The sequence below is a fragment of the Mustela putorius genome, unplaced genomic scaffold (assembly GCF_011764305.1).
Source record: "Mustela putorius furo isolate JIRA1106 unplaced genomic scaffold, ASM1176430v1.1 tig00003853_pilon_pilon_pilon, whole genome shotgun sequence".
In the NCBI taxonomy this organism is placed as follows: domain Eukaryota; kingdom Metazoa; phylum Chordata; class Mammalia; order Carnivora; family Mustelidae; genus Mustela; species Mustela putorius.
Genome location: NW_025422005.1, coordinates 10,882,751 through 10,906,621, shown reverse-complemented (window position 1 = coordinate 10,906,621; position 23,871 = coordinate 10,882,751). Strand labels below are relative to the sequence as shown.

The 23,871-nt window shown below is 46.0% G+C and overlaps 1 protein-coding gene across 3 annotated transcripts in view; it reads right to left on the bottom strand.

The window, feature by feature from the left end:
• The window catches only part of DDI2 (DNA damage inducible 1 homolog 2), a 44,715-nt gene extending 25,153 nt beyond the window's left edge, over window positions 1–19,562 (bottom strand). Inside the window, exons 1-5 of one of the 3 annotated variants that reach the window (XM_045063797.1) lie at window positions 19,180–19,562; window positions 11,475–11,604; window positions 8,406–8,639; window positions 6,353–6,479; window positions 1,854–1,981 (exon numbers count right to left, since the gene is read on the bottom strand). In XM_045063797.1, the coding sequence (XP_044919732.1) occupies window positions 1,854–1,981; window positions 6,353–6,479; window positions 8,406–8,639; window positions 11,475–11,604; window positions 19,180–19,317 (757 nt within the window). In that variant the 5' untranslated portion in view covers window positions 19,318–19,562. Of the gene's footprint in view, window positions 1–1,853; window positions 1,982–6,352; window positions 6,480–8,405; window positions 8,640–9,837; window positions 10,258–11,474; window positions 11,605–19,179 lie in introns of those variants that run through there. The other 2 variants (XM_045063801.1, XM_045063798.1) reach the window with 2 other exon arrangements.
• Window positions 19,563–23,871: the final 4,309 nt, after the last annotated feature.

Here is a 23,871-nt window from a genome sequence, read left to right as displayed (position 1 = left end):
GAAGTGGGTCCTCAGAAGACACTGAACCTGCATGTACCTTGGTCCAGAACTCCCCAGCCTCCAGAACTAGGAGAAGGAAATCTGTTGTGTATGAGCCCCCCCGCCTCCGGTTGATGGTCTTCTTTTATAGCAGCCCGAACAGATGCAGCTATCAGCCTTTCACTCTGTTCTAAACCCCTCACTTCGACAGGAGCCAGTTGTTCCCTCTGCCTCTCACTCCCGCTGACCCTCCTGCAGAGAGAGTGCCCCCCCTTCTCTGAATCCCCCTCGTGCTCAAGGCCCAGGTCAAACCGCGCCTCCTCTGCAGCTGACTGGCCTTGCCCAGGGCTCTCCCCTCTCATTCAATCCCATCACTGCCCATTCACTTTACTCACGAGGCACCTGACATTTTATGGGCACTAAAAGCTCTTGGCATTTAAGGAAGGTTAGAGTCAAGAAGGTCCAGCGAAAAGGAAGGGAAAAAAAAAAAACCGGAGAAGGCGATCTCTCTTTTCTTCCTCTCTCCCATTTCTACTGCACAAAAGCTACTTATTGTTGTAAAGTAAGCGAGCCCAAGACAAGAAGGCCCCCTTTCAACACTCTCCCGCCTTTTCTCAAGACTCGGCTCCATGCCCCTTCCTCTGACCGTGGAGACAGGGCAGTTCCGATGCCCGCTCTGGGGGGGAAGCCACGCCCGAGCAGCCCAGTCGGAGGAAGAATGTGGTCTCCACGGCTAGCCAACATGCATCTGATTTTTGCGGTCACTGAGCTGTGGTATCAAACAGATCTGGAGCTGAATCCGAAGTCCACGACTCATGGGCTCTGTCTACCTGAAGAGTGACATCACCTAAGTTTTCTCATCTACAAAACAGGGTTAATAGCTGAACACAGCTCCCTGGGGTAACCTGAAGGTTAAGTGAAATTAAGATGATCTATTTTAAGCACCGAGTGTGCTGCCTGGCATACAGTAAGGGCTCAGTAAACGTTGAATGTTACCCTTAGGGTCTCTTATGTACACTTCTGTCTCTCACTGATACGAGCCCCATGAAGCTCTAGTCGGTGAGTCTTCCTCCCAAACACTCCGCGCAAGTGCCCCGCCTACGGCATTCAACACACACTTTTTTAAAACTGACTATCAGCAAATGTGCTTCTCTCAGGAACGTATGTATCTCAAGACACAAACACTGAGCATGAGCTCAGATAGCTGTGGATGAACGAATGCAGGAAAGTCATACTTGAACAGGGCCTTTCACTACTCCAGGAGCTCATCCCACCATCTCACAGGCTGAGCGAGCTACCCAGGATTAAGACACACGAGACCAATGAGCCACACCCACACGGTGCTCTGTATGGTCTGACTGAAAAGCAGTTACTACTGCGAGAAAAGGTACCAGCTGGTATAGGCACTATTCACAATCTCAGGCGGGGAACTCCCTGTCTACTGACCTGGCAGTCAAGTTCTTTCAGGGCAAGAGCCCTGATTCATACATGCTTCGACTTCTCGCAGCTCCCGGCAAAGGGCTGCCATACAGACCATGATGAGGTAGTGGTCTGACCTACACCCCACACTGCTGCCTCTCATGGCTCCTTCTTCTAAACCCATGTACTCGCAAACTTCTTACAGAGGTATCCTAAAAATTCAGGCTCCCCAATCAGGGGGGTAGGAAGATAAAGGACATACTGCATGATACAAAACCAATGAAGAAACGATTAAGAAATAAACCTGTTACAAACAAAAGGTGGGCAAGTGAAGTGACTCCCAGGTTCGTTAGCAGTCCAGGCTTCTGCCCGCTTTCACGGGCATCAGGGCCCCCCTTCTCCCCGTGTCAGGTCGGAATGTCCGACAGACAGAGAGACAAAGACCAAGACGTCACCTGAGTCAACGAAAGCTTTCACAGGGTGTCCGTTCACTTTGCAGTTAATATAAAGCATCACTACTTGGCCAAAACTTTCAGGAGCCTCTTCCATAGCTATCGTCATGTTTTCCTCAATGTTCTGTTGCCTGTAACACACCAAAACCAAGCACAGTAAGATCATTATTTCCAGGAAGGGGAATCTAATTCAAAGTCACAACATTCAAAACAGACTTGGCTTTCTCTTCAGCGAGCTGCTGAGCAGCAGACACAGAGATGCTGATCTTCGAGAAGACCCTGATGGGCAAGACCATCACTCTAGAGGTTGAGCCTAGTGATACCAGTGAGAGCATCAAAGCCAAAATCCAAGTCAATGGGAGCATCCCACCTGAGAGCAGGGTCTGATGTTGCGGGCAAAGCACTGACAGACGGACGCTCTGACGACAGCAGCCGCAGAGTCCAGCCTGCACCTGGTGTTCTGTCTGCGGGGAGGTGCCATCGAGCCGTCCCCCCGCCAGCTGGCCCGGACACACACCCGCGGCAAGATCATCGGCCACCAGAGCTTTGCCTGCCCACACCCCCACGCTGTCCACCGCCCCAAGAACTGTAGCCACACCAGCCCGTGTGCCCCAAGAAGGAGGTCAAATAAGGCCACTCTACCAGCTCTTCCTTTGCCTGCAGTGCAGCCTCCTGCCCGAGCCCCAAGGCCTTGGAACCTCCACAGTTTTCCTTTCACTCAACTGACTGGGGGAAAAACCAACCCAACATCTGTACACCTCTTGTGCCCCTATTACAGTAGCTGAGTCATGGAAATGGGAACCGGTGCTCTCTCCTGGAACAGGTGAGGTGGTGAGACGCAGCTGGCAGCAAATCTGCAAATCTGAAGGCCTGCACATGGCTTTCTCCCGCAAAACAGTTCTGCTTCCTTTATGAGCTCAGAAACAGGAATAAACCTCCGGAGTATAAGGGTCACGACATTTTAATTCTGTAGAATGTGAGAATTTCACGAATGCTTCAATTTTAACAGAGGATTTACTAGACATCTGGTACATTTCCTATGTCTGGTGCGTTAGAAATAGTTGGCAAATATAATATATGGGTGTTAATGGTCTGCACTGTGTCTCTGCTTAATCCCCGAGACTGGGTTTTCTACCTTTAAGTGAGTGTAGCAGCTCCGATTATAGTGTGGCTAAGAGGTGGAGAGCATCTAGAACACAGTGTTGACAGAAGAGCAGATGCTCAGCAAATGCTGAGCAATGTCTCTCTAGTTACCTGCTATCGCTCAGAAACACACACACACACACACACAGTTCACTTGTCTGTCAAACCATTCCTCCAAACACCAGACATATTCTATTCCCACATATGAAAAGGATCTAAAAGGGGGTTCTAGCTTTCTCCAACCTCCTGTACCTTCATTCCCAACCTCCTTTTAAAAACACCAAACACTACCAACATTAATGGGAACGAGGGCAGGGCTGGGCAACGTAATTAAAGACTGATGCACAAACAGGAGGGGGCCCCAGACTGGGGATAAGTTATACCAGTTTGGACCACCATCCGTTTGTGTGAACAAACGCCCATGGGACGGGATGCCTGGCTGGCTCAGCAGGTTAGGCCACTGCCTTCAGCTCAGGTCAGGATCCCAGGGTCCTGGGATCGAGCCCCGCATCCAGCTCCCTGCTCAGCAGGAAGCCTGCTTCTCCCTCTCCCTCCACCTGTTGCTCTGTCTACTTGTACTCTCTCTCTGTCAAATAAATAAAAACCTTTAAAAAAAAGAAAAGAAAAAAACAAAACACCCCCACAGGAGAGCAGCTGCACTGCCGGTCTCCAAGAGGTCGTATCAGGTAGGTCCACGCTGGCACCGCACTGGCACAAATGAGCCCTTGCGACAGAGACAGCAGGGCCTGCAAACCCTACAGTATTTACTGCCTGGCGATCCATGGGAAGCTTGCCAACCCCTGCTCTAACCTGCAGTGCCTGTCCTTTTCACAGTAATACTCCCCCTCAACTGAACTAATCATTTTATCAGCCATTCTGTAATAATACACGAAATTTTTCAGGAAATCGAAGGCACGTTTATTTAATCTAGGGAAATACGCAAGCTCGCATACCCCAGTGCAGTTGTGCCCTGGGTAATCATTGTGCAGCATACCAAAGCAAACTGCAGGAAGCGATTGACAGAATTACACGGCTCTTCTCTTATGCCACATTCTTAAATTTAGAAATGAACTAAAATTAGTTGTATACTCCTGACCTTGCATTGACTCCACCAAGTTAAGTTTCAGCAAAATCAGATTCTGAGATAATACCAGTCATTTTGGCTATTCTGGGCTCTATATGTGGAGAATCTCTTGAGAAGCACAAGGTATTCTTTAAAAGAGTGTACACGGGGCGCCTGGGTGGCTCAGTGGGCTAAGCCTCTGCCTTCAGCTCAGGTCATGATCTCAGGGTTCTGGGATTGAGTCCTGCATTGGGCTCTCTGCTCGGCAGGGAGCCTGCTTCCTCCTCTCTCTCTCTCTCTCTCTGCCTGCCTCTCTGCCTACTTGTGATCTCTCTGTCAAATAAATAAAATCTTAAAAAAAAATAAAATAAAAGACTGTACACATTGGGGCACCTGGGTGGCTCAGTGGGTTAAGGCCTCTGTCTTCAGCTCAGGTCATGATCTCAGGGTTCTGGGAACAAGCCTTACATTGGGCTCTCTGCTCAGCAGGGAGCCTGCTTCCCCACACCCCCCACCCCCACCTCTCTGCCTACTTGTGATCTCTGTCAAATAAATAAATAAAATTTTTTTAAAAAAAGAAAAAAAAGAGTGTACACATTACCCCAGTTCCTTAACCTCCCCCACCTCCCGCAAGACACACAAACATGCCCCCTCTAACTGCTACTCTGCCGACAGGGCAGTGTTAGGGTTTGGCTCTGATGCCTCCCCACTTTCCTTCCCACTGCTCCTGCTTCCTGGATTGAACATGTCTGTTCTTCAGAATTATGTCAAGTTCCCTTAGAGCTGCAATGGAGTCTAGTTCAGAGAACACAAATGTCTTTTTCTATTTCTCTGGGTAGATTTAACTAGTGAGATTTTTTTTTTCAAAGATATTCATATACTAATATACTGATGCAATTAATGTGGGCACTTCATCAAAAAGAACAAGAACGGCTGGGGGCTGTCAACTGATTCGGACAAATAACTTAAATTTCCCTGATTTCAGATGTAGTCAGAGAAACAAAAAATAAAATAACCATTATTTGACTTCCAAGCTGACATTATAATGTAATGACCAAGTTGGGCTTCATTCAAGTAACAAAAGACTATGACTGCAAAGAACATAGTTCTTCCTATACGGCAAGGGATAGAGTCCATGACCCCCAGTGGACACCCGAAATCACAAAGAGTACCAAATCCTACACATATACTATATTTCTTCCTGTGTACGTATACCTAAGATAAAGCTTCATTTATCAGTGACGTACAGTGAGAAGCAACAATAATAATAAAATAGAAAAACTGTAATATTCTGCAGTAAACATTCTATGAATGCGTCTCTCTCAAAATACCTTACTGTACTGTACTCACGCTTCTCACGATGATGTGGGATGATAAAATGCCTACGTGGTAAGAAGTGAGATGAATGGCATAGGTTTTGCGACATGGTATGAAGCTACTACTGATCTTCTGATCTATCTGCTTGGAGACTATAGTTAGCCACAGAAAACCAAGAACACGGAAAAGACAGGGAAGACTATACTAAGGCCTTCACCATTTGCAACAAAAACGGAATGGGGGTGGGGGGGCGGCTGTCCTTCCATTCTAAGGGGCTGAAGAGCATCTAGCTCGTGACAGTAATGTGACCAAGGCTGTCATCAGCATCACTGTACCTGCTCTGGCCCTACCTCTGAAGATTCTGATCCATCAGATTTGAGGGGAGAGCACAAGCACCTACAGTTTTAAAGCCTCTTATGTGATTTTAATGTAGCCCCAGGTGAGGACCACAGCATTAGGGAAGCTAGAGCTGTCCACTGAGGCCAGTGCAAGAGCTGCAGGAGGCAAACAGCCCTAGGACCACAGAGTTCCATCTGTCCAGAGATCGCTCTCTGATCCAAGATTGCACCCAAGCCTGGGTTTAATTTAACTAGGGCTCACGCATTATGTCTACGGACGGAGACTGCAATCAGGCAGCCTGTGGAGCTGCCCGAACAGTCTCACCAAGCAGGGGCCGCTGCTCAGTCCTGTAGTCACCTACCTGCAGCTGCTCTGCTGATGCACTGTGGGCCAGTCCCGGAATCTTCACTCAACTTTTAGAAGAGAACGTCATTAAGTTAGGTACTTGTGCCACTGTCATACGTTGAATCAACGTGTGAGGAAAACGGAAGAGGAAAGAAGACCTAAAAGGCGGAACTGCTCTCTCAAATACAAAAACAAGGAGGCTGCTTCAGAGCAGATGCCCGACTGACACAGGGTCACCTGTCATTTGGGAACTCTGGATTCTCTAAAGTTCGCTCTTTAGGAAAAGGGTCATTACCTTATATCTTCTTCTATTTTTGCCTGAGCTTCAAGATCAAAAGGGTCAGCAGAAAAGAGACGAATCCTTTCTTGCTCTCTCCGGGCTCGGTCCTGCTGCTGCTCCACCAGGACCCTAGAAAATTTCTCTACAAAAATAAGGGAGAAAATCTTGAGTACCGCTCTATTTCCATTCTTCATTAGTACTCTTCCAGATCAAACAGTTTCTCAAGATACAACTGTAAAGAGATGCAGAAAGGATGCCTAAGAATTATTTTAAATGAACTTCTGGAGTGAGAAAAACATTCTATATCTTGACTAGGGTGGTCACATTGAGTTTGCCAAAACTCAATGAAAGTATACTTACTTGCTATTTTCTGAGGCAAGACTACGTACGTCACCTAAATTTAATATGAAGAAATTAAGTCTTTGCAAAAATCATTTCTTCCTGTAAGAAGTTATCCATTGTAGTGTCTTTACCCAGAGATAACAATATTTCAATTGAAATGAATGGAAAGGACTATCTGTGTGGCAGATAATGGCTGCGCTGCTTTCCTCCCTGGCCGCCCTTATGAACCTATTACCTAGAGATAAAACAGCATGACAACAGGGGATCTTGTCCGTGGTATGGTAATAGTGTTTGTGTGGTGACAAGCAGTGTGTCTGCAGTGAGCACAACGTAAGGCACAGACCTGATGAATCACGGTGTTTGTTGTACACGTGAACTACGGTAACGTTGTGTGTCAACTATATTTCAATTAAAAAACAAAAAACCCACCAACGTCACCACCACCACTGAAAACCATGCACCACAACCCTGTTTTTCCTCTAGTTTCATTCCCTTTATAACAGCCTCTGCCTTAAGCCAGGTAAGTTAAGTGCAAACTACTGTTAGCCTACCTATCTGACCTGGTGAATAACAGGCAGGAAAATGAGTGAAAAGGAAATATTGCTTGCTAGAAAATGTGTTACAAGAACCACCTTAATTTTGCTATTTCTTAAATGAGGATGAATAAAAATGTATAAACTTCAACTTGCCATCCCCGTGGTCTTTGGTGACTAGATCTGCTACATAAGAAATCAAAGACACCAGAATAATGGTCATATGAACTATTAACACACACAACATGAATGAATCTGAAACACATTAAGCTGAGCAAAAGAAGTCTGCCATGAGAGAGGACACAGTGTACGATTCCATTTACATGAAGATCGAAACCACAATTATCAGAATGGCAGCAGCCCATCAGGGGAGGAAACTGACTTGCCGCAGAGAATATACTGGAACTTCTGGAGTGAGAAAAACGTTCTAGATCTTGACTAGGGTGGTCACATTGAGTTTGCCAAAACTCAATGAAAGTATACTTAAAAAAAAATCTGTGCGTTTCTGTTAGGTAAGTATTACCTCGATTTAAAAGATGGTCAACTGAAGAATGAGCTATTAAGTGTCTGTCATGTTTTAAAATTTAATCAGTACCGTTTCATAAGCCCAAGAATAAAACTAGAGAAATTTACAGAGAAAAACTTTATTCATGAAGCTAACTAAAAATAAATGTTCTATTTAATATAAGAATGGATCAAATACAGCTCCAAACAAGCTGTTGGCAACAACCCTGCTCCCATTAAACTTGGGGCGGGAGAAAATAAAAGGGTTCATTCCATTTTACCATACAGGCTGATGGCACCAGACATGTTTTCTGTAACTGAAAGCATTTCACCTGGCAGCAAGCTGGGTTACTAGGTGTGCTCTCAAACTGAGGGTCTAACTGAACAGGTTAAAATAGGAGTACCCAGGTTATGCGCTGTGAAAACAATCTGAAAAAAAGGTCAATGGAGGAGGCTGGTCAAGCTGGATTTCAAAACTCCATGCAGATGTAGAATTCTCTCGCTACTGCCAGTAAACTCAGCCCTTGACACTAGCCCGGATCTACCTCTCAGAGAGCACCTGGTAGGTTCAAGCAATCGCATGATGCGGAGGCTCGAACACACCAGCTGCCTGAGTTTCTCCACACGTGCTGCGATGGAACCACTTCCCCTCGGGTCAGCTTGCCAGTCTTCCATATGAGTAAGCTTACCAAGGTCTCCACTGAGCAGAGCATCTGCCAAGGGCGGGTTGCGTTCCTTCAGCAAGGACAGCTCATGGGGGTTGGCCAGCAACATGTCTCGGAGCAAGGCCGGATTGTCCAAGCCCTGAGGAGATGAAGCTATGTCTCCAGGAGATGAGTGGGAATGCTGTGCTGGTGGCTGGCGCTGCCGGGAGCCTGACGTGCCGGGCACGGCTATACTACGGAAGTCTATGCGGGGTAAGTCTGTTGGGGAAAATCGGTTCAAAGTTTACTTCCAGTGACTCCATCAAAACAAGCATTTGAAGGGAACAGCACTTGCTGGTACATGGCATGTCGTAAATGGTTAACTGTAGACATCTGACCTTGGCCCTGCTCCCACTCTCAACTAACCGCAGTCTGGGTGAACCCACAGGCAAGAATAGAAAAGGGGGTGCCGACAGTGGTAGTAACCCTAGATTTTTGGCTTATACAGTATCCCAGGAGAGATGACAAGTTTTTACTTATTTGTGCTTTTAAAACATTAAAGCTAGTCTCAATAAATATAACCACATAATTCTGAATGTAATTCTTGAGAAAAATCCCAGTCCGCTTTGACATGTTTCAAAGAGCCTGCACACCCTGGGGAAAGAATACTATACAATCCAAGGGACCTGAATCCATTTTAGATGTAAAATTCTACAAGTTTCTGCTGAACACATTCGTCGTCGGAATTTATGCTTTCATCTGTGCATCACTGCTAACTCTTATGCCCTGGGGAGCTAGCAGGTAGAACTGTTCTACAGGAGAGACAAACAGAAGAAAAAGGAACATGTTCAGGTTCTCTCCCAGTGCTTAGGTCACCAAAAGATAGAACCGAGTTAAAGGATACAATTCCCAGGTTCTAAAATGCAGGCTGGGCTGACCCTATTAAAATGAAAGGAAAATAAAAGGGAGTCTTACACAAAGGACCCACATATTATATGATTCCATTTATATGAAATGTCCAGAATAGGAAAATACACAGAGACGGAAGGTAGACTGATGGTTGCCCGGGGCCAGGAGGCTTGGAGGCAGATGGGGAATGACTGCTAATGGGTACAGTTTATTTTTAAGGTGATGAGAATGTGCTACAGTTGATTGTAGTGACGGCTGCACAACTTGGAATATACTCAAAATCAATGAACTGTACCCTTTTTTTTTTAAGATTTTATTTATTTATTTGACAGAAATCACAAGTAGGTGGAGAGGCAGGCAGAGAGAGAGGGGGAAGCAGGCTCCCCGCTGAGCAGAGAGCCCGATGTGGGGCTCGATCCCAGGACCCTGAGATCATGACCCGAGCCAAAGGCAGAGGCTTTAACCCACTGAGCCACCCAGGCGCCCCAAACTGTACCCTTTAAATGAGTGAACTTATGGTATATGAATGGCATCTCAATATAGCTGTTACTTAAAAAGGAGTTTTTACCTTAGCAAAGAAAAAGCAGAGCAGAGCGAGAATGGGGCGCTAGAACTGAGTGGAGCTGCATCTCCTCAATCCCAAAAATGTATCTGAGGGTCACTCCTGTCCCAAGTCTGAGGCCGTCCTGAAGCGTATGGGACATCAACAGAAGGAGGGAATCCTTAAATTCCAGCGTCAGTTTCTGCCTCTTAGCACGGGTTCAACTAGACACTTTCTCCAAACAGACCTCAGCGGGCAGCTAGTAAATGTTTATGTGTGCGTGTACACGTTTGAGGGAGTTAATCTATACCAACAGGCAAAACACAGGGGCGGGCCTTCTCTGTGGGTCGAGAAATTTTATCTCTAACCCTGTTACACTTATCTTGAGAGTCCATTCACTTCAAAGTAATTCTGAGAAACCTGTTTACCTGATAGACCAAGATCCCCTCGCCACCCCCACCTACTGGCTGTCTGGTCCACATGGGACAGTGCGGGGGGGGGGGGGGGGGGGGGGACAAAAAACAAAAACCAGTCACTTTCTAGAACTAACCATCTCACCAAATTAACCAAAGGCAGACTTGGTTTTTGTTGACTGGCATGTTCGAATCCCAGCTCTTTCTAAAGTTTAACAGTAGCCCTGAGGGACTGCTGTAACCCCGATCCGGGAGAACAGCGCATCATGGTCACAGCCCCAGTTTCAGGCTGAATGGAAGCACTGTGTTCCGAGCTAGGGTTTGTCATCGTCACCCAGACACCCATCAGCTGTTACCACAAACCATAAAACCAGCCATCCTAATGACTAAACACTGTGGAAAGAAATCTATCCAAAGATAACAGGGAACGGAAAACACTATTACATTTCATCAAACAGTTCCCTCTCAAAACCCTGTCAACTTTCTACAGATCAGGAACCCCTCTGAGCATCTGAGGAAAGCTACAGACTCTTTCTCCATCAAATGCACACATGTGCGAAGCCACCCAATTCTGTGATTCTTTCAAGGACACAGAATCACTCTAAATCCCAATGCACAGATTCCAGATTATAAACCCCTAATCTGGACGGAACATCAAGACAGACAACAGCTGCCTTTCACAGGATTAACATGGCTGGCAGGGAAGGAACAGAATTTGGTGGTCTGGCGGCTTAATGCTCTTAAAGGTCAGTATAACGGGAAAAAATACCACATTTTGTTCCCATGTCTTCATTTATTAGCTACATAACACTGAAGACATTACTTAAAATCAGAGCTTCATCTATTAGTGATAACAAATTATAAAGAGGAATCTCTTCCCCCACAACAGTGATGAGACCACGTAACGGAGGGGCACGTGCCTGGCTGACTACCAGCAGCAGGCCAGGCACAAAGTAGCAAAAGTCAGTCAGGAATCACAGGCAGCGGTGGCCTCCTAAGTCCTTCCCAAGGATAAAGTTTAGAAGCGAACGTTTATCGCGGACACGCTGTGTGCCAGAGGTTGCGAGTGCACTATTCTCACAGCCTATCTCACAGCTGGTGATGAAACGGACGTAGGAAAGTTAACACATCCGAGGTTACACGGCAACCAACGGGCAGTCAGAGCCTGTACCCTGCACTCTGAACCCGCAGGCAGTCCACTGCTCCGGCCCACGTTACACTCTCCTGATGCTGGTGTCAGGGATGTCTTACTTGGAAACTGCACTGGAGGTCGAGGGTCGGCGTTCTCCTTCTGTCGTAAAATCACAACGTCCCCATCTTTCAAGCCGTAGGAAGCCAGCGATCTGTGGTTGTCTGTGAGAGGTCTTTCAGCATAGACAATCTATGACCAGAAAAGATTGTACTGTAGAAAGCACTGAGAAGTAACATGGCACAAAGCAGGAAGACTACGTCCAGCGTCCCTTTTCATCAGACGTCAGTCCCTGCTCAAAACCCCCCAGTGGTTTCCAATCACACCTGGAACAAAAAGCCCAAGTCCTTCCCGTTACGAAATAGGCCCAAACCATTTGGGTCCCTGGCTCTCCTTCTGACTTCATCTCATACTGTAATTGCTGTTCCCAAATAACATGATCAATTTCCCTCTGGGACTGTTTCTCTTGCTCTTCTACCTAAGGAATGTTCTTTTCCCAGTCATCTCCTTTTAGAAGTAGGCTCTATGCCCAATGTGGAAATTGAACTCACGACCCTGAGATCAAGAGTTGCATGCTCTGCCGACTGAGCCAGCCAGGTGCTCCCCAGTCATTCTCTCTTAAGGTCTCTGATCAAACATTACCTTTTCAGACCCCTTCATTCATCAGTCTATTTAAAAAGTACCCTCAGAGTGCCTGGGTGGCTCAGTGGTTAAGCCTTTGCCTTTGGCACAGGTCAAGATCTCAGGATCCTGGGACTGAGCCCCACATCAGGCTCTCCACTCGGTGGGGATCCTGCTTCCCCCCACCTCTGCCTACTTGTCATCTCTGTAAAATAAATAAATAAAATCTAAAAAAATAAAAATAAAATAAAATGTACCCTCACCTCTCATACTATAAATCTATTTCTTAAAGATTATTTATTTATTTATTTATTTGACAGAGATCCACAAGCAGGAAGAGAGGCAGGCAGAGAGAGAGGAAGGGAAGCAGGGTCCCCGCTGAGCAGAGAGCCCGATGCGGGGCTCAATCCCAAGACCCTGGAACCATGACCTGAGCCGAAGGCAGAGGCTTTAACCCAGTGAGCCACCCAGGCGCCCCTATAAATCTATTTATTGTCTTTCTGCCCCCACTAAAACGTAAGCTACTTGAGGGCAGGATTTTGTTTTGCTCGCCATATCTCAAATGCCGGGTGTGTGTGTGCATGCGCGCACGTGTGACATGAGAATTTCAAACATGGACTCTCCTAGCAGCTTTCAAGTACATGATACAGCACTGTTAATTACAGTCACCAAGCTGGACATGACACCCAGTGTGTCCACTTCTAAATGATCTTGCACACCAGCACGTCTGCGAGTTTTCCAAACACCACCTGCTCTGCATCCCTCCTACCATTCCCAAAGCTCGGTCACACTTACGACTGGAAGATGAAAGGGGAAGAAATTCAGAAAAGAACAACTAAACACAGACGGCAAAAAGGATCAGGGATGTACTACTAATAAAAACATTTTTACGAGGTGCGACCAACACTGAAGAAAACCTGAGAGCAGAAACGCAGACAAAGCACCGCGCTGCACGAAGCACGGGGTAGGAGGACACAGGGTGCTTTTACCACGAAGGCACACGAAACCTACCCCACACTGTCACATGCCCCCGAGGGGCATTCAGAGCAAACTCTGGCTTTGAAAGGCTTTCTCCCTAACGACTGGCTCTGCACCAGGCCACAGGCCAACGGAGGAGCCTGAGTCCTGTCCTGGCTCTGAGAGGGGCCACGTCCCTCAGCTGGTCCAGGCTTCACAGTCCCCATTTGTCAAGCAAGCAGGTGGGGCTCGAGAATCACTACAGCTGTCCCTTCCAGGTCTTTCTGCCCCACTACCATTTTACAGCATTTCCTCTTGTGTCCTCAAAGCTTTCACAGTCAGACTGCCTGACACAGAACCTGAAAAGTACAGGATCTGTACATGGAAAAACGAGCTGTCCTATCTGCTTGCAGAATTTGCACTGACGTGAGGAACAGGACGAACAGGAAACCGAATTTCCAAAACCGAATACTTCTGAGGATGCACAAGAAACTGATTTCAGAGTTTGTAGGGATGCCGATACTTTATAAATTCTATACATGACTAGAAAAAGTAATGTTTGTTCTTACCCTCAACCTACAGAGTTCAAACATGTTACAAGAGACTGCAGGCATCATTCCATCAATCTGGTCACACTCTCTGCTTCTCCCTTATTTAAGCGCCACACGGTAAAGGTACAACAGAATCAACACAGACTGTTTGCAATACGACCTGAAAGTCCTACAGCAACGTGTGGGATTGCTGGGAAAACTACCGGAAATCGAAAGGGACAAGTGTCACAGGTCGGCGTATGCAGCAAGAAGAGGCTTGTCAAGAGAAACGCCACGCAGGCAGCTCTTACAAGGTGGCAGCAACACGGTGAAGCCACCACAAGGAAGGGACCAAGTGGTCCACAGCCCACTCCTTAATTTTCCGGGTACAAAAACTTAACTATCAGTATATTCAGAGATAGTCAGTGGACACATTCTAACTGGACTTATAAAAGAACATTTATCAACAACAGGAAATCAAACTCAGCAGCATCAGAATGCTCCGGGCCACTAGGTCACTGGCATCTCTTCAGCCTGAGGAGCCACAATCAAACACCACTGCCATGTGCACTTCTATCAGAATGGCTTCTTGAGGTCTCCCACTTCCCAACGTCCTCTCATGAAAGTGTCAATCATTTTATGAGGTGGGCCTTGTTGTTCCCATTTTATGCACAGGGAAACGGATACAGAGTTCAGTGACCTGAGACTACACAGCTCTTAGAGAAGAGTGGAACCATGTCTGCCTGACTACAGAGCCCATAATCTTCCCTAAGGACCACATACAGCTTCCCCAAACCTAAGTCCAAAGTGGCCTGGGGCATCACCGGGTGACCTGAACAAGAGCTAGCAAGCCATCCACTAAGGGCCTATCCTCACCAAAGGGATCTAAACCCTGTCCACTGCTCACTGCATCCCCTGCCCTGGATGCAAGAAGAACGCTCGCAACTGCTCCCTCTGGTCTCCCACCTTGTAGACAGCGTACATCACTCCACAGTGTTCCTTTAACACAGTCTTTGCTCCGCAGACAATGTAATTTTTTTGCAAAGTAAGACAGCCTCATCTAACAATAAGATCCAGGTAATAACCAGCACCAAACACATATAGGAAGTGTGGAATATTGCTATCTGCCCCACTTCCTAAAAATACTCGACTGGAGAATGTGGCTGAGGAGCAAAGACCCTTCACACTGACAGAGCAGCAGGCATACTCCATTTGAGTCAAGGACACACATGAGATAAACAAAAGCTTAGCTGAAATTGTAACAAAGAACGGATTTCTTTTTGTTAAGACAGGTTTAAAAGTCTAAGAAAGACAATCTTTTTATAGCTTAAGTCCTAGAATAAGTCTGAATGATCTTCTAGCTTAACAGAATATCAGACCAATGGTTTCAAATTTCTACCAGTCAAAACAAACTGAGTGTCAGTAATGGCACTGGTGATGCTTCCTACCCAAACACTCAACTCAAAGGCCACAAAGCTAAAAATTCTAGTTTTGCCAGTGATGAGAACATCAAACAGGAAAACTGATCCTGCTGCGAGTCTCTAGCTGTGGAAGTGGCCCACCTGCGAGGACTTACTCCAGAGGGGTCACCCTCGAGATGGAATTCTCCTCTCAAAGAACATTCAACAACAGTATGATTAAAACAACTCCAGGACCTGTAAGCATGGTATCAAACATTTCCCGGTCTCTGAATGAGAGCCTTCAATCAGCAGAAATCGCAATATGTTTCTAGCAGTAAGGACCAGACACTGGCCACAAAATCTTTGGACTCACATCTGAATGGCTACATAATAGTATCTACCAGTAACAGAAAGCCCATTGTATGTCAAGTGGTCTACATGAACTATTTCATGCAACAGCTTGACTTTTACAGCCCTGCTGGAAAACAATTTGGCAACAGTTACCAAGAGCCTTTCAAAAGACCTGGCAATTCCGTATCTAAGAATATATCCTGAGAAAATAATCAGAAATGGGGACAAAGCCTTAGGTATATAGATATCCATGAAAATGATACTCATAACTGATTCCAATTTTCCCCAACTCAAATGCTCAGCAATAAGGAAATTGTTAAATAAATTGTAGTACATCGATAGGATGGTATATGATATAGCCATTAAAATGATAAATTTGAAGAATGTGATATGTAATGGGAAAATGGTGACAATGTAGTGTTGAGGGAACAAAGAAAGTTGAAACTGTTAGTGTAGTTCAGGCCATCGTGTTTAAAAGAAACATATGTAAAAGGAAGTAAGCACAGAAAAAAAAATCCACTAAAAAATAAACTGCAGGGGTGCCCAGGTGGCTCAGAGGGTAAACCCTCTGCCTTCAGCTCAGGTCATGATCCCAGGGTCCTGGGACTGAGTCCCATGTTGGGCTCTCTGCTCAGTGGACAGCTTGTTTCACCCTTTCCCCCATGTTCGTGGTCTCTCTCGCTCCCTCTCTCTCAAATAAATAAAATCTTAAGCAAACTGCAGTTATTCGGGAGTTATGAGGTAGTAACTTACTGTCCTTATCTTTTCCTGTAAGTTACATTGTTCATTCTCAACAATGAATATGTAGTATTTATGGGGGGGGGGGACATTACCTACGAACAAAAAAATTACCTGCGAAAATAAACATGTCTAAACCAGCTACAACAGAAGATTTCAGTTTCCACGGATTTAAAACAGTGCTTTACAAACCACAAGTCATGCTGTGTACAGAGCTGCTTTTCCAGGATCATACAGTCACTGCTATTATTTGGTATTTAAATATGCCTTTCATTTCAGAGTCCTTACACATTCTGCACACGTCTTTATCACATGCCACCTACAGGGGTAAATTATAATGATGTTTCAAAAATACAAAGACGTTAATTTAAAGTGAAGCTAAGTTCTGATAATTCTTTGAAGTTTGCCCAGCCAAGTCTGCATCAAAGTATCAAACAGAGCCATGACGGGCTTCCAAGCCCACACTTGTATTAAGAGATGGAACATGCCCAGCTTTAACAAGCAGAGATAGTTTCTAGTCTAAATTTGTTATCGTCACATTATAACTACTATAATCAGACCAGAGCTGTTAAAAATTAACACCTTTTCCAAGTGCATACTTAGGCACTACTGAGGCTGATGTGGAAGACTGAATTCAAAACCAGTGTTCCTCAATGCAGGGAAGGCATGCAAAGCAATTCTTTAAATATGAAGGAACAGAACAGTATTGGAATTTTCATTTCCATTTATTTGAGTTCATCCTTCCTTAAATTCTATCTTATGGTTGTTCATAATGGACACAAGGTATTCCTTCATGTGTATTACATAACTGATGTTTCCAGTTATATACATATATGTGCAAATATATATACAATGTGTATCACATGTGTTCATAATGTTCGTAACTTTTTATATATCACAAAGATGTATGTTCCCAAACATTTTACTCAGAGGGATACATAACCAAAAAAGTTTGGACATCAGTGGTGGAGATCTTGATGGGAAAGAATAGTCAGGAACATTAAAAAGAAAAAAAATCCCTTTAAAAATGGAGGAGAAGGAATGAGAATGGAGAAGGTAACTAAGAGGAGAGAGGTCAAGAGACCAAGAGAACTGTGAAAGGAAGAAAGGGAAAATGAGTAATAGGGGAGAATCTGGGAGGTAAAGGGGTGGGAGCGGGGCCTCGCGTAAGCGACATTTTTGTAGGTAAGAACTCTAACGATGCTTACTATTATGATTTGGTGAAGGGAAATGACTCAAGTGTCTGGGGTGGATCCTGTTCCTGCCCGATGGGCAAACAACTGAAAAGACAACCGACCACCAGACATCTTAAAATAGATCTGTGTTAGGTTACAATGGAGCCAACAGGAACGAACTTGAAACACAGGAGCTGTTTACCGCTCTGTAATACAAGGTTCACAGTACCAGGAGCCCAGGTTTGCATATGCTAATCTGGCTTGGGAAGGAAGTAAATGCCCAAAGGTGACCTAAGGAATAAGAAAGAAATCTGGAGTCAGCCTGACTGTTCAGTGACTGAGGTACTCCTCACACCCTGCGCTGTGCCAATCTGACACACTCTTCACTCAAAACCGGCAGGATCTGAGGCAGTGCCAACCTTCATCTTCTTCCAAGTCCTAATAACAACAAAATCAACTTACATCTTAATTTTTTATTTCCCCCACCAGCTGGTGAGTGTAACCAGCATAAGAGAAAAGCCACCTTCAAATATTTTAAGAGTTGAGTGTCCCTCCCTAATTAAGCTGTCCTTTCCTAGCTCTCCACTTGAGGGATTCACTAACAGGAACTGGTTCCTCAGTTTTTGTGGATTAGCTGTTTACAGAAAAAGGCTCAAAGAATCCCTTTTACCAAGTTCTTTGTAACTTTCATCAGTTGACCTATTTGAGTGACACTTTGCACCTTGAAACAAAATCTTTGATATTCAGCTTTATGCCAAGGTTCCAAAGTTCACATACTGTAAAGGAATCATACTCGCTTCTGAACAAAATATTGACGCATCTGTTTACTATAACACAGGGCAGAACACGCTGTAGTTAGGCAATAGTTTTTGGAACTATTTCATAACTGCAGTAGGAAATCAAGATTTATATTCTGGGGCCTTGCAGGACTTCTATAATTTTCTTAATGTTCAGACCATGTCCTCCAAGGTCCACTTATCAAGTTAAGATTTAAATGTTTTAGCGTGAAGGCCAGAGTTATCGTCACCAATTCTGTTTGGGGGCAGCCTCAAGGCATTTTGAGAATAAATTACTTTGCTTATTTGAAATGTTAGAGCAGATGAACTTCCTTCCAGCTGGGTAGGGAAATGAAACAGGTGAATCACACCCAGAATATACTAGGCCGTTTTCACAAAAATATCCTCATAAAGCAACGAACTTTGAACCCAGCCAAACTGAATTATGGCCTGAAATAAAGAGAGATTCTGGCCTGCTCCCAGCGAAGAAACCAGAGCAACAAACAACTTGAATTGAACTAATAACTGCCCTCCCTTTGGTGGGGGGAAGGGGGGAAATTGCCCTTTCTTTCTTTTTTTTTTTTTTTTTTTAAAGAATTTAACCAGAAATGCCATGTGGTAGGGCAAAAAGAACAGGGCATTTCCAAATGCCTCAAAACAAGGTAATGGAAGTCTCAAAACTTTTTCCATCACTTAGAGTGCAAACCTCTACATTTAAAGGTAAATTACGTTTGCTTAAGCAGGAGCCCGCTCCAAAAAAGCAGATGCACAACAACCTACCACAGTGATCCAAACTGGTATTTCTGGTTGGGGAAGCAGGATGTACGAATTCCTGCAAACCTCGAGCTGCTGCTTCTATTCTACGGCTGCTCATAATGTACGTAGGTCCACACCACCCCAAACGAGGGATTATTAGGGGAGAAAGGGCCAGAGAGCCAGAAGGTGGGGCGGGCCGCCCAACTGTCCACGCGCCCCTCCGGCTGCAGTGGGTGCGTCTGCGGTCAGGTTCTCCGCTCCCTCCCATGGCACCCCACCCCACGCTCGGCGTGTGTGGGGGCAGCCAGCGTTTCCAGCTCCTTCCCGGACGCGGGGGCGGGCTGGGAGAGGCCATCCTGCTCCCGCCACCCCCAAATTCTCACCCATAGCAAAGGGAGGGCGTGAGACCCGGAGGCAGGAGGGTTAGCCCCGGAGGGAGACTCCGCTCGCTGCCCCGGCATACCTGGCTCTCCGCGGCGGGGATGCCGGACTCGAGCTCGCACAGCGCGCGGAAGTTGTGCAGCTCGAAGTCTGCGTCGACCTGGAGGGAAAAGGTCACCTCGGAGAGGTCCCTCCGCACACAGTACACGGTGAGCAGCATGGCCCGGGCCCGACCCAGCTCGGCTCGGCCCGGCCTCGGCGCTGGGCTGCGGGGCGGCGGCGGGGCCTGGCTGGTGCTGCGGGCGAACGGCGCGAGCTGCTCGCTCGCCCGCTTGCTCCTTCCCTCCCTCACACACGCTCAGTGACTCACTCCCTCCCGCCCTCACTACCAAGCACGGCCGCCGCCACCCGCCTGCGACTCCGTCTGCCTGCTTGCCGGCCTGCCTCCCACCGCTGCCGCCAAGCGCGCCAGCCGCCGGCGCCCCGCCCCGCCGCAACGCGGCTGCCGTAAAGCCCGCCTCGCCCTCTCTGCCTTCGCGACGCAGAGAAGGGGCGGGCCGGGAAGAGGAAGCGGGAAGCTAGGAGAGGATTGGAGGGGAGGGAAGGCTTGGGAAACCAGCGAAAGGAAGGGCGAGAAAAGGGGCGGGAAGGAAGGGCAGGAGGGAAACCGGAGAGAGACTGAAGAGCTGAGGTCGGTGGTGGGGTCCGCGATCTCATTCACCCACATGAGACATTTATTTTTTTTTTTTTTAAGATTTTTTATTTATTTATCAGAGAGAGAGAGGGGGAGAGAGCAAGCACAGGCAGACAGAATGGCAGGCAGAGGCAGAGGGAGAAGCAGGCTCCCTGCCGAGCAAGGAGCCCGATGTGGGACTCGACCCCAGGACGCTGGGATCATGACCTGAGCCGAAGGCAGCTGCTTAACCAACTGAGCCACCCAGGTGTCCCACCACATGAGACATTTATTAAGCGCCGACCAGGTGGATACAAAAATGGGTAAAAACACCGGTGTTTCTTTGCCCTTGTGGAACTCTCACGCCACTAAGCAGAGTTCTAAAATGTATTTGTCCAAGTAGACATTGAGGCTTAGAAAGATTAATTTACTTCCTGTCCCAATGATTTAGAGTTAAAACCGAAATCATGACCCTGTCTAGTGTACACACCCGAGCTTACTCTGGCCCCTGCCTTCTTCTCCAGACCTGCCTCCTGAGTCCTTCCTGCACTCAGCCACACGGGGACCCTTGGTTCCTCCAAGGCTCCATTCCCCTATCTTGCAAAGTTTTCTCTCTACTCGGGACTGTCTCCTTCCTACACCTAGCACACACCACCCCACCCCACCCCAGCGCCAACTGCAGAGCCTTTATTGGGCACAGGTCAGAATCTACTTGATAAAGTATTTGCTACTTTACTGGCCTGTTCATGGCCACATGGCTGATGACTGGGTAGAGGCCCAGAACATGAGGATAAGGTCACAAACACCGATCCAACAGTGGCATCTCCCTACGTAACACCGCCCAATTCCCTATCTGTGAAGTAGGGACCCCTCTTCTGTTGTAACAGGAGGGAAGATGGAAACAGGATGGCTGTGGATGCAGGTTAAGTAGGTAGGTTTGGTGGCAAGAAAGTCAATGACCATCGGAAGACTTCCCTTCCCTCTGTGAAGGATGGAGGTTCATCTGTGGAGAATAAAGAGAAAAACTGGAGGGGCAGGAGGTGAAGAGTGGTTGTATCAGCCACAGAAAGCCTATCAGTGATTTAAGCAAATCAAGGTTTATTTTTCTCACAGGATAGGAAGCCAGGAGGTAGAAAACAGCATCTGTTCAGTGACACAATAATATTGGGGCCTCTATTTCTGTAAATATTTTGGCCTTTCCTGGAGCGTCATGATATGGCTGGCTGCCTCCACTCCATGCAGCATTTTCTTGTTTAAGGCAAGAACTTGGCCAGAAGTCCTGCAGCAAGTTTCTGCTTACACCTCACTGGCCACCATTATGCCACATAGATGCAAGCAAGGGTAGGAAAGTAGGTGTTTAGCTTCTCTCACCTCTTTAAAGGACATGGACAGGAGAAAAAAGTTTTCGGAACATGTGTTAGGTGACACCTACATAGTCTACTACTATCTATATAGACCTATGGCAGAGGATATTTGAAATATCCATTGCAAATTGGAGCAAGTTGAACAGAGAAATGATGTAGGATTGTCAGGTGGTATCAAGGATCCAACTGATGTTTTATTAATTTTTCCGTGTTACATCTTTTTTCTAGTGGTGCTCAGGTGCCTGGGTGTGACAGATTTTATTTTCCAAAGACGGCAACGATAATATCTCCCATCTTACATGTTCTTCTTACAATGTGACCATAACATTCCTCCTATTAAGAGATGGGGGGTATGTTCCTCCATTTGAATCATGGCTGACTGACTCTGGTATAAATGTCATCGTGTGCCTTCTGAGGCTAGGTTATAAATGGCAATATAGCTCTTGCCTGGTTCTCTGGGAACACTTGGTCTTAGAAACCAACAACCATGCTGTGAGGAAACCCAAACCACATGGAGAGAACATGTGTGGATGTTCCAGGCAACAACCCAGCTGAGATCAAAGTCAATTCCTAGGAAAACCACCAAAGACACTTGCAGCTGGTTTCAACCAGACATTGAGCCATCTCCAGCATGTGGGTCTTTCCAGCAGAGGTCTCAGATGCCATGGGGCCATCTCCACTGTACTCTTTTTGAATCCCTGACCCACAAATCTGTGAGCATAATACAATGATTATTTTGCTTGACTAAGTTTGAGGTGGTTTGTTACAAAGCAACAATAAATGGTACACTGAATACACCTCTCTTTATATATATATATAAACATATATGTATACACACAAGTATATGTACACACACACACACACATACCTGCCACATCTTCTTTATCCATTCATCTATCAATGGACACGTGGACTGCTTCCATAGTTTGGTTGTTATTTTTTTTAAAGATTTTATTTATGAGAAAGAGAGAGAGCATAAGCAGGAGGGGCAGGGGAAGAGGGAGAGCATCTCAAACAGATTCCCACTGAGTTTGGAGTCCACCATGGGGCTTGATCCCAGGAAATCATGACCTGCGATCATGACCTAAGCTAAAACCAAGAGTTAGTTGCTTAAGCGACTGTGCCACCCAAGTGCCCTCATAGTTTGGCTATTGTAAATAATGCTGCAACAAACACAGGGGTGTGTGTAGCCCTTTGAACTAGTGTTTTCGTATTTTGGGGGTAAACACCCAAGTGTGTGATTACTGGATTGTAGGGCTGTTCTTATTTTTCTTTTTGAGGAACCTTCTCACCATGTTCCACAGTGGCTGCACTGGTTTGCATTCCCACCAACAGTGCAAGGAGCTTCCTTTTTCTTCACATCCTTACTAACCCTTGTTTCTTGGGTTTTTGTTTCTAGCCATTCTGACAAGTATGAAGTTGTATCTCATTGTAGCTTTGATTTGTAATTCCTCAATGATGAACGACGTTGAGCCTCTTTTCATGTGTCTTATTGGCCATGTGTATGTCTTCTTTGGAGACTTGCTTTCTGCTCATTTTTTAACTGGGTTATTTGTTTTTTGAGTGTTGAGCTGTATCAGTCCTTTATATATTTTGGATACTAACCCTTTATCAGATATGTCATTTGCAGACATTACTTACATAAATTAAAAAAAAAAAAAAGTGGTAAGAGAGAGGGGTGCCTGGGTGGCTCAGTTGGTTAAGTGTCTGCCTTCGGCTCAGGTTATAGTCTCCAGGTCCTGGGATCGGGACCCGAGTCAGGCTCCCTGCTCAGCAAGGATCCTGCTTCTCACTCTCCCTCCACATGCATTCTCTCAAATAAATAAATACATTACAAAAAAAGATTTCATTTATTTATTGGACACAGAGAGAGAGAGAGAGATCATAAGTAGGCAGAGAGGCAGGTGGGGGGCAGGGGAAGCAGGCTCCCTGCTGAGCAGAGAGCCCAATGCTGGGCTCGATCCCAGGACCCTGGGATCATGACCTGAGCCAAAGGCAGAGGCTTAACGCACTAAGCCACCCAGGCGCCCCTAAATAAATAAAATCTTAAGGAAAAAAAGTGGTGAGAGTGGACATCCTTGTTTCGTTACTGACCTTAGGGGGAAAGCTCTTGGCTTTTCACCACTGAGTATGATGTTTGCTATAGGTTTTTCATATACAACTCTTATTATGTCAAGGTATGGGCCTTACCCCTCTTGGACTCTGCTCAAATGCTTCTTGAGATCTGGTTCAGAGTGTGGACTCTCACTTCTCTCATCACTCTATGAGGTAGACTTTGCATCTCCAACATGCAAGTAGTAAATGGCCGTTCTAGGATTCAAACCAGGCAATCTGACTTGAGTCCCCACTTTTTTTAAGTTTACTTATTTATTTAAGTAATCTGTACACCCATCATGGGGCTCAAACTCATGACCCAGAGATGGAAGGTTGCATGCTCTTCTCGCTAAGCCAGCCAGGGACCCCACAAGTCCACAATCTTAACCACTACTTTACATGGCTACATGTAAGACCTCATTTCATGCTTCTAAAAGCCCACAGAGATAGGAACTTCAGGTTTCCCTTGCTATCTGAAAGTAGATGGCTCCTATGAAACCTTTTGTAAATTGAAATGGTGCAAAACAAAGAAGTGACTACCACTTTCAAATCAAATATCCTCTTTAGATTTCTTTTGGTTAGTGAAAACAAGTACTAATGAAGGTCTTTCATGAAACTGAAGTTTCATGAGCCAAACTTTTGG